This window comes from Orcinus orca, chromosome X (genome assembly GCF_937001465.1).
Source record: "Orcinus orca chromosome X, mOrcOrc1.1, whole genome shotgun sequence".
In the NCBI taxonomy this organism is placed as follows: domain Eukaryota; kingdom Metazoa; phylum Chordata; class Mammalia; order Artiodactyla; family Delphinidae; genus Orcinus; species Orcinus orca.
The window spans coordinates 80,463,303-80,474,889 of NC_064580.1; the positions used below are offsets into that span (position 1 = coordinate 80,463,303).

At 36.5% G+C, this 11,587-nt stretch overlaps 1 protein-coding gene across 1 annotated transcript in view; it reads left to right on the top strand.

Moving 5' to 3' along the window:
- The window catches only part of PCDH11X (protocadherin 11 X-linked), a 705,712-nt gene extending 694,864 nt beyond the window's left edge, over positions 1–10,848 (top strand). The window contains exon 6 of the mRNA XM_033405540.2: positions 6,051–10,848. Within this exon, the coding sequence (XP_033261431.1) occupies positions 6,051–6,733 (683 nt within the window). The 3' untranslated portion in view covers positions 6,734–10,848. The remainder of the gene's footprint in view (positions 1–6,050) is intronic.
- Positions 10,849–11,587: the final 739 nt, after the last annotated feature.

The following is an 11,587-nucleotide window of genomic DNA, read 5'->3' on the forward strand; positions in this document are numbered from 1 at the left end:
GATTTCTTTCCCTCTGCTAACTTTGGGAGTTTTTTGTTCTTCTTTCTCTAATTGCTTTAGGTGCAAGGTTAGGTTGTTTATTTGAGATATTTCCTTTTTCTTAAGGTAGGATTGTATTGCTCTAAAGTTCCCTCTGAGAACTGATTTTTCTGCATCCCATAGGTTTTGGGTCGTCGTGTCTCCATTGTCATTTGTTTCTAGTTTTTTTTTTATTTCCTCTTTGATTTCTTCAGTGATCACTTCGTTATTAAGTAGTGTATTGTTGAGCCTCCATGTGTTTGTATTTTTTACAGATCTCTTCCTGTAATTGATATCTAGTCTCTAACGTTGTGGTCAGAAAAGATACTTGATACAATTTCTATTTTCTTAAATTTACCAAGGCTTGATTTGTAACCCAAGGTATGATCTATCCTGGAGAATGTTTCATGGGCACTTGAGAAAAATGTGTATTCTGTTGTTTTTGAACAGAATGTCCTATAAATATCAATTAAGTCCATCTTGTTTAATGTATCATTTAAAGTTTGTGTTTCCTTATTTATTTTCATTTTGGATGATCTTTCCATGGGTGATAGTGGGGTGTTACAGTCCCCTACAATGAATGTGTTACTGTCGATTTCCCCTTTTATGGCTGTCAGTATTTGCCTTATGCATTGAGGTGCACCTATGTTGGGTGCATAAATATTTAAAATTGTTATATCATATTCTTGGATTGATCCCTTCATCATTATGTAGTGTCCTTCTTTGCCTCTTCTAATAGTCTTTATTTTAAAGTCTATTTTGTCTGATATGAGAATTGCTACTCCAACTTTCTTTTGGTTTCCATTTGCATGGAATATCTTTTTCCATCCCCTTACTTTCAGTCTGTATGTGTCTCTAGGTCTGAAGTTCGTTTCTTGTAGACAGCATATATATGGGTCTTGCTTTTGTATCCATTGTGAGAATCTGTGTCTTTTGGTGGGAGCATTTAGTCCATTTACATTTAAGGTAATTATCGATATATATGTTCCTATTCCCATTTTGTTAATTGTTTTGGGTTCATTATTGTAGGTCTTTTCCTTCTCTTGTGTTTCTTGCCTAAAGAAGTTCCTTTGGCATTTGTTGTAAAGCTGGTTTGGTGGTGCAGAACTCTCTCTGCTTTTGCTTGTCTGTAAAGGTTTTAATTTTTCCATCAAATCTGAATGAGATCCTTGCTGGGTAGAGTAATCTTGGATGCAGGTTTTTCTCCTTCATCACTTTAAATATGTCTTCCCAGTCCCTTCTGGCTTGTAGAGTTTCTGCTGATGGATCAACTGTTAACCTTATGGGGATTCCCTTCTGTATTATTTGTTGTTTTTCCCTTGCTGCTTTTAATATGTTTTCTTTGTATTTAATTTTTGACTGTTTGATTAATATGTGTCTTGGCATATTTCTCCTTGGATTTATCCTGTATGGGACTCTCTGTGCTTCCTGGACTGGATTAACTATTTCCTTTCCCAATTTAGGGATGTTTCAACTATAATCTCTTCAACTATTTTCTCAGTCCCTTTCTTTTTCTCTTCTTCTTCTGGAATCCCTATAATTCGAATGTTGGTGCGATTAATGTTGTCCCAGAGGTCTCTGAGACTGTTCTCAGTTCTTTTCATTCTTTTTTCTTTATTCTGCTCTGCAGTCGTTATTTCCACTATTTTATCTTCCAGGTCACTTATCCGTTCTTCTGCCTCAGTTATTCTGTTATTGATCCCATCTAGAGTATTTTTCATTTCATGTATTGTGTTGTTCATTGTTGTTTGTTTCATCTTTAGTTCTTCTAGGTCCTTGTTAAATGTTTCTTGCATTTTGTCTATTCTATTTCCAAGATTTTGGATCATCTTTACTATCATTATTCTGAATTGTTTTTCAGGTAGACTGCCTATTTCATCTTCATTTGTTAGGTCTTTTGGGTTTTTATCTTGCTCCTTCATCTGCTGTGTGTTTTTCTGTCTTCTCATTTTGCTTATCTTACTGTGTTTGGGGTCTCCTTTTTGCAGGCTGCAGGTTCATAGTTCCCATGGTGTTTGGTGTCTGTCCCCAGTGGCTAAGGTTGGTTCAGTGGGTTGTGTAGGCTTCCTGGTGGAGGAGACTAGTGCCTGTGTTCTGGTGGATGAGGTGGATCTTGTCTTTCTAGTGGGCTGGTCCACATCTGGTGGTGTGTTTTGGTGTGTTTCTGGACTTATTATTTTAGGCAGCCTTTCTGCTAATGGGTGGGGTTTTGTTCCTTTCTTGCTAGTTGTTTGGCATATGGTGTCCAGCACTGTAGCTTGCTGGTCATTGAGTGAAGCTGGGTGCTTGTGTTGAGATGGAGATCTCTGGGAGATTTTCTCTGTTTGATATTATGTGGAGCTGGGCAGTCTCTTGTGGACCAGTGTCCTGAAGTTGGCTCTCCCACCTCAGAGGCACAGCACTCACTCCTTGCTTTAGCACCAAGAGCCTTTCATCCACACAGCTCAGAATAAAAGAGAGACAAAATAGAAAGGAAAGAAAGAAAGAAAGAAAGAAAGAAAGAAAGAAAGAAAGAAAGAAAGAAAGAAAGAAAGAAAGAAAGAAAGAAAGAAGGAAAGGAAGAAAGGAAGAAAGGAAGAAAGAAGGAAAGGAAGAAAGAAAGGAAGGAAGAAAGAAAGAAGGGAGGGAGGTAGGGAGGGAGGTAGGGAGGAAGGAAGAAAGGAAGGATGGAAGCAGGGAAGGAAGGAAAGAAAGAAAGGAAGAAAGAAAGAAGATAAAATAAAATAAAGTAAGATAAAATAAAATAAAGTTATTAAAATAAAAAAATAATTATTAAGAAAAAAAAATTTTTTAAAGAAAGAAAGAAAAAAAAAACTGACAGATAGAACCCTAGGACAAATGGTGGGAGCAAAGCTATACAGAAAGAATCTCACACAGAAGCATACACATACACACTCACGAAAAGAGGAAAACGGAAAAAATAATAAATCTTGCTCTCAAAGTCCACCTCCTCAATTTGGGATGATTTGTTGTCTATTCATGTCTTCCACAGATGCAGGGTACATCAAGTTGATTGTGGAGTTTTAATCCGCTGCTTCTGAGGCTGCTGGGAGAGATTTCTCTTTCTCTTCTTTGTTCTCACAGCTCCCAGGGCTCAGCTTTGGATTTGGCCCTGCCTCTTCGCGTCGGTCGCCGGAGGGTGTCTGTTCTTCGCTCAGACAGGACGGGATTAAAGGAGCAGCTGCTTCGGGGACTCAGGCAGGGTGGGATGGAGGGCTACGGAGTGCAGGGCAAGCCTGCGGTAGCAGAGGACAGCATGACGTTGCACCAGCCTGAGGTGCACCGTGCGTTCTCCTGGGGAACTTGTTCCTGGATCCCGGGACCCTGGCAGTGGCGATCTGCACAGGCTCCTCAGAAAGGGGCTGTGGTTAGTGACCTGTGATCACACACAGGCTTCTTGGTGGAGGCCTCAGCAGCCTTATCGTCTCATGCCCGTCTCTGTGGTCCGTGCTTTTAGCCGCAGCTCGCGCCCGTCTCTGGAGCTCCTTTAAGCAGCGCTCTTAATCCCCTCTCCTCACGCACCAGGAAACAAAGAGGGAAGAAAAAGTCTCTTGCCTCTTCGGCAGGTCCAGACTTTTCCCTGGACTCCCTCCCGGCTCGCCATGGTGCACTAACCCCCTGCAGGCTGTGTTCACGCTGCCAACCGCAGTCCTCTCCCTGAGCTCCGACCGAAGCCCGAGCCTCAGCTCCCAGCTCCGCCCACCCTGGTGGGTGAGTAGACAAGCCTCTCGGGATTGTGAGTGCCGGTCGGCACTGATCCTCTGTGCAGGAATCTCTCCGCTTTGACCCCCGCACCCCTGTTGCTGCGCTGTCCTCCACGGAGAAGAGCTTTCCCCCTCCGCCACCCACAGTCTCCACCCGTTAAGGGGCTTCTAGTGTGTGGAAACATTTTCTCCTTCACGGCTCCCTCCCACTGGTGCAGGTCCCATCCCTATCCTTTTGTATCTGTTTATTCTTTTGCCCTACCCAGGTACCTGGGAAATTTCTTGCCTTTTGGGAGGTATCAAGTCTTCTGCCAGTGTTCAGTAGGTGTTCTGTAGGAGTTGTTCCACGTGTAGATGTATTTCTGGTGTATCTGTGGGGAGGAAGGTGATCTCCACATCTTACTCTGCTGCCATCTTCCCCTCCCTCAAAACTTTTATACAGTGTTGATAAAGCATTACTCATGATAACCAAAAAGTAAAAACAACCCAAATGTCCATCAACTGATGAATGAATAAATAAAATGTGGTATAATCATACAAAGTGTAATCTTGAGCAATAAAAAATATAACTGAAGCGCTGATACATGCTACAACGTGGGTGAACATTAAAAACATTATGCTAAATGAAACAGGCCAGTCACAAAAGACTTCATTTAAAGGATTCCACTCATATTACATGCCTAGAATAGGCAAATCTATCGAAGAAAAAGGTACATTAATGGTCACTTAGGGCTGTGGATTTTGGGGGGAAGTGGTCAGTGACTGCTAATGGATACCAGGTTTCTTTTGGGACTGATAAGGATGTCCCAAAATTGATTGTGGTGATAGTTGCACAACTATGTGAATATACTAAAAACCATTGAATTATTCACTTTAAATGAGTGAACTTTATGGCATGTGAATTATATCTCAATAAAGCTGTTAAAAAAGGAATTTCTATAAATCATATATTTCAGTGAAAATGACTTGGTATGTTTCCTCATCATAAAGAGGCAAATAACTCAATGTTGAAATTATGATATATTCTTGTGTTGTAAAATTTAAAGCTGCCAGATCAGTTGCTTTTCTGATGGTGAGGAAATTAAATTTTGTTTTAAAGTATAGTTGTATGTATGTTCATATATTTCCATGCATGCTTTTATGATTTAATGTCACCCGAAATATATAACACTCTACCTTTCCAAATACTTCCCAAATATAATTGTGCAAAAATATAGAATATTTTAAATGTTAAGCTCATAGGGACATTTTTAAAGTGCCTTCTAAATGAAGAAAAGTAAATGGTTATCTAATGGAGAAAATTAGCCTTATTAATGAGAATCACTTCTGATATATACTATTCTTTGGCTTTAAGTGTGATAGTATAATGCCAGTACCTGGACTCTATATCCTGTTGAGGACTTATAGGAACGTGAATTCTATTTTTAACTTTTAGGATTGTTATGTCTTCTTAGAGAAATGACCTTTTTTTTTAAAAAAAAGTCATGATGTAATATCCTTCACTATCGCTAGTAGCATTCTTTGCTTTAAAGTCAACTTTTACATTGATATAGCTACTCTATCTTTACTTGGCTAGTCTTTGTATGGTATACTTATTGATATTTCATACCTATGGAAATTTGAAAATGTTACAGAAATCTTATAAAGGAGTTTTAAAAAGTATTGTAGTTTAGAGCTAAGTATTTTGGATCTGTAATTAATTATGTTGCTAAACTGATTTGCCATGATTTCAGAAAATGAGGAATACAGAAATCAATTGTCTCTAAGATAATTACAGCTATATTTCATTCTGGAAACTAAAAGACATATCTTAGAGTTCAATAAGCTATGTTTCCAAATTAACCTAATTGATTCTTAGATTTATTCTCAGATTAATTAATTAGATTCTTAACCAAACCGTTAGCTATAATTGGTTAGTTAATTACATGTTTCTGTGACTGGTTTTTCCATTTACCATTCTGTGACTGGTTTCACTCATGTCGTCTCTTTGTGTTAGGACCATATTTCAACTGACTTGTGTGTAGTGATCAATGACCACAGCTTCCATTCCCAGTCACAAACATAATTTAAAATATCTACATTTGGGAGACTAAACCAAAGTATCCTAATTATAGAAATGAAATGCCATCCTCCCACTCCTGGCTATTTATGTTACTGTAAGAATTATTTCTTGACAAATCAAGTACCAATCGTGAAAATATTAGAAGTCTCTGATGCATTTATATACAGATTATTAAATGTTCCTGTAACAATATGATTTATTTTAAGTAGCTATTAAACATATGCCTTTGAAACATAAATTTTATTATTTGTTTCCCACCCTAACAGCTGCAGAAATAACTGTTCAACCAACCTTGGAAGAGGCCTCTGACAACTGCACTCAAGAATGTCTCATCTTGGGCCACTCTGATGCCTGCTGGATGCCAGCTTCTCTGACCCATTCCAGCCCTTTACAGGCACAGACCTCTGCTCTGTGCCACAGCCCACCCCTGACGCAGACCACTCTTCGCCGGCGCAACCCTCCAGTGACACAGACCGTTGTGCTCTGCCACAGTCCGCCGGTGACCCAGGCTATTGCACTGTGCCACAGCCCTCCACCAGCACAGACCTCCACTCTGCACCACAGCCCACCTCTAGCACAGGCTACTGCTCTTCGCCACAGCCCTTCACCAGCACAGGCCTCTGCCCTCCGCTACAGCCCTCCCCTAGCACAGGCTGCCACAATCCACTGCAGCCCTCCTCTGCCACAGGCTGCTGCCCTCCATTGTAGCCCCGCACAACCACCAATGGGTCTGCAGCAAGGTTGGGGGCAAAGTGCTGGCCCTGATGGACTACTTTCTCTTGATCAGGGAGCACAAGGTAGTACAAGATCTCAGTTTTACGCCATGTCTGAAAGACTTCATCCTAGTGATGATTCAATTAAAGTCATTCCCTTGAAAACCTTCACTCCAGGGCAGCAGGCCAGACCCTCTAGGGGTGATTCTCCCACTATGGAAGAACATCCTTTATAAAACTAAAACAGCTACTTCACATTTTCCAACAGGATGTATATAATCAAAGTTTAAGATCCAATTTCAATGAATACTTCAAATTGTTAGATTTGTAAATAGCTATGTAAATAGAAACCAATACCAGAATCAAGTCTAGAGCTAGACCCTTAGTCAAAAGTTAAAAATAAATTTACAATTTGATTAATTCAGGATGTGTATTTAAAAATAAAAGAAATTGAAAAAAAAGTTGCACCCTTTTGTACAGAAAGGCTTATCATGGCATATATTAATATATAGTATATATTATTTCTGGTGCACTGTATTTTTTCATTTATTTTTACCAACATGTACAATATTACTGATTTTTTTCCATTCTGTTTTTTGTGGACCCAGTACATAGCTAATGGAAAACTAACAAATATCTGATTTTCCAAGAGTACGTTTATTCTATCTAAACTTTTGTTTAGACTGTTAGAAGGTTTAAGTACGGTGGCATTTTTGTTTGTCTTTTTGTTTGATATTTGTTGTTGTCTCCACTTTTTTGTTATTAGTTTTTCTGCAAAAATGACCAATAGGGGGTGGAGATATCTCTTATATTTTTTGTTTCTGTCTGTTTTTTATGTTTTCTACCTTTATTTTAAGAATATATTGTTGATATAATTTGTATATACATTTTCAGTAAAGAACTTATAAAAACTGTACAGATTTACGTCTATAACCTATTTCTCTACTCTTTAGTAGAGTTCGAGACACTGAAGTGCAATAACTGTGCCCAAATTAGGCAATTGTTTGCTAAAAAGGGCCTCTTTCTTTTTGTGTTAAATTTATCTTTGTAGTTTAGTGTAAAGTGCATCAGAAATCATGTTGTATCTGTCATTTTAAGCCTATATTCCATTATTAATTGGGTCTTTATCTTCTGAAATTTGTATATAACAGCTTAGAAAATCATAAAGAAGGTGGATGTATTCAACTCCTAATTAAAATAAACATAACTGTAGATAAAACCACATACTAAACCTATAAGACTAAGGGATTTTTGTCAACCTACTGAAGAAAACCACTGATAACAAGATGAAAGTCAGGAAGGAACTTTTCAAGAGACATAATTATAAATCTACATCAAATGTGTTACAGTATAGAATTTTAAGGAGATGTGCAGAGGGAGAAATGGGGTTCATGACTGCCTCTTGGGGTTGAAAAGAAATACCCCAATAACACACACACACACAAAAATAAACCAACAAAATCTCATATATGAAACAATATATGTCATTCTAAGCAAAGAATACATGAGTATTCCTAGGGAACATTAGTTTCCTTCTGTTGTCTGTTCTTTATTTTATTTTTTGTCCTCTTAACTGTCCGTGGTCTTCTATGTGCACATTTGATCAATTTACCGAAACACCATCAACTTAATTTTCATCCATAGCAAAACTGAAAATATTTATTTCAGTATTACGCTAAACCAAGAGACAATTGATGTTTTAGTTGTGGTGTGTGGGGGGGGAGTGAATATTTCTTCTTGCTTAAATTAGATGTAGACTTTGTAATGTGTAACTTGAAGATATGTAATTTATGATTAAACTGTGTGTAAATGTTGTATTATAAACTGTGGTAAATGTATAGTTTCATTGGTGAAAGTTTCCATTGAATGTTGAGAAAGCTTCTCTTCATGTGCCCAGCAGGTTACGTAGCATTTTGAGAATATATTGTTCCCATTATGAAGCTCTTTAAATCATATCTGATTTGGTGTGTAGAACTTCTTAACTTTTAACTACTAGAGTTTAATTACTGAAATTTCAAATTAGTTAGTATTACTGATTTTTTTCCCTCATTTGTGTTTGTTATATTCAAAGGGATTTGGAGCATCCTGGTATTCCAGATGCAGGTGAGTCCTGAAGGACTGATGATGTTTGAAAGTGAAGATATTGAAATATGACGATGTATATGTGTTGGTATTCTTGTTGCTATGGTTAATGAAGATTTTATACCTGGGGAAGATAAAGAAACCTAGAATGACAAAATCGGTGCTTCCAGTAGATTTTAGAATGCTTTTTCCTCTAAAGCTTGCAAAGATAATGTGCTATTTTTTTTCTTTTTTTAGTTATTTCTACATTTTCTTCTCCACATTATTAGTTAAGATCTACACACACAAAAAGAAATAAATGAAAAAGAGATAAAAAGGAGAAACTGAAAGACAAATAATGTCAGTAGTATGAATAGTTACTATCTATGTTAATGAAAATCAGAATAGAAATCAATGTTAGATATTTGGGATTTTTTTTCTGATAGTGTGATTTATTGAGTTATATGGGTGGCTCTTAAATCCTCATGTAAAATTTGTGAAGTTTTGATACCTTTCCTAGAGATATAGGAATGAACAAATATGCTTTTATTGTCCTTTCTAACTCTGATTATACAGTCAGACTTAGATTGTGTTTAGAATATTAAATGACTGGGCACCCTCTTCTGTGTTTGTACCAGAGAGGCTTTGAATGGAAGCAGGCTCAAAGTAGCCAAAGAGGCAAGGGGTGTGAGCCCAGTTATGCTCCTCTATGCATTCTCTTCCTAAGCTTCCACTGGGTCTGGACTTGGCAACCTGTAACGTCCAAGGTTTCAGATCTGATGAGATCTTTCTCATCACATTGCAAATTCTTTCTTTGAGTGGATGGACAGAGCTGTAGGTTGACAAAACTCACAGATGGCTTTTTTAATGTGCAAAAATTTAGTCCTGGAACTCCAATAAGTCTTATTTTACCATCAACCAAAAATATTTCCCTTGAAAAAAGTAAGATTTGATTTAGTTGGAAATAAGAACTTATAACTGAATGACAAGGATGGTAATAATATGTTTAGTCAGACTGGTTGTTCTATTTTGTGGCCATGTTCAGTTACATGTGATCATTAATTTACTAGTTATAATGTTAATATACCACATTTGTAAATATGTATTCAAACACTGTGTATCTTATATGCTAAGTGCATACATATTTTTTCCTTGAACTTTATCTTCAAGTTTTAGCTAATACTGTGTCAGTGTACTAAAAACAAACTTACATATGGTACAAACAATGTAATACATTTAGAAGGTACATTTTGTGTAGTCTCATCTAATTATTTAACATTTTATTTTTGGTAATGTAAATTTGGTTAGAAAAAAAAAGGTTGCTAAATGATTAGTGCTATTGTGTACTGGTGACAGTTATGAAGAGCCTCTGCCTTCTCAAACCAATATTTGTCACACACTTTCATTAAAGTCATGGGAAAATTAAGTTTTACTCACATGTATATTTCAACATTAGTTTTTTGTTGTTTATATTAAGTCTGAATGTGCGTATATCTCCTAATCCACATTTGTGAACACCTATTTGTTTAATCTTTTCTCTTTTTATATTCTTCTGATGTATATTTTCCACTATAGTTATCATTTCCTGTCTTTCCTCTTTCATATTTTTTCCAAACCAAATTTATGGTTATATATAGATGAACTTTTTCTCACAATCATTAGACTATTTTGCCTATTTCCAACTGGCACAATTGCCCTGGAAAACATGGGAGAAAGAGAAGCTGAACTATATTTGGACAGGAAACTTTTTACATTAACATGCCAATTATCACACCAGAGCAATTTTATGCAGAGGCCTTAAAATATTCATTCATAGTAGCTTTCTTACACTAACCATCCATATGCTTTCAGTAAATATGATTTTTAAAAGCAGTACAAGTTGACATCAGTAAAAGTAGTAAAATGAAAAGGCCACTCAGAAAAATGTGTGTGCACAAATGAAAACAAAAATAATGAAGGCAATTGTTTAGTGATTGTCTGTGATACTTTTACAAATAAAATGTGTGAAATTTATGCTATCCCTGCTTAAAATACTTGAAATTTTATGAAATATGTATTTATGTTTGTATTTCGAGAAGATTCCTCCTCTGTGACATCATACAGCATCTGAAAGTGAACAGTATCCCAAAGCAGCTCTAGCCATACTTTGGAAGTGAGACGGTTGGATATTGTATGGCCCAGGATGGCAGTATGTAGTCCAGTGGCAAATGTGTATTAATTGTTCAATATCAGATTCTGTATTGCATGCTTTCTTATTCATTAATATAGGTATTAATAAAGCTCTGAGAAATGAAGATACATATTCATTGTGTGTGTTTATTAATTCAAAAGTCAAAGGTTTTATTTTATTTTAAATAGTTTTCTAAATCTATCTAGAGTAAAATACACCTTTTGGTGGAACATTTTGATGAGTTAGCTTACTTTTTTGTTTGCTCAGTCCCTTCAATATAGTTCTTTGAAATGCACATCTTTTCACCCACTTTTCAAAGTTGGTAAGCAATATTGTAGTCTTTTAGAACACTTATTTTGAATCTTACAAGACAAACTTGAGATATTTATTTATTTCAGAATAGGCCTATTGTCTCATTTAATGTAAAAGCCACCTAAGGATTTCCCTACACAACCCTTGAGGATCCAAGTGAAATAAGATTCTGGAGAATGTTGATAATATTTGTGGAACAAAATAACTTCACTCCTGGCTTCACTTTGGCTAAATGGAGAGAATTCCAGTACTTTGAAACCTCTCAGGCTACACAGGATCAGTAAATACTCCATTGCACTTGGTATTTTTATCAGTCCTGAAGTTTGATTAAGAGTTATAGAGCAATAATCTAGAGCTTTTTGTCTTCTTTCTTTTCTCACCCATTTTTCTGTAATTGTGATATTAATGTACTCATTCTTACCAAAGGTTGGCTGATGAAGGAATTAAAAACAAAAAATTAAATCAAGCAAATATTTAATTTCTGGCAAAAGGAGATTGGAGATTTAGAAGAAGTATAACATATGTGTAGGTTAATTTGTGTTATTTC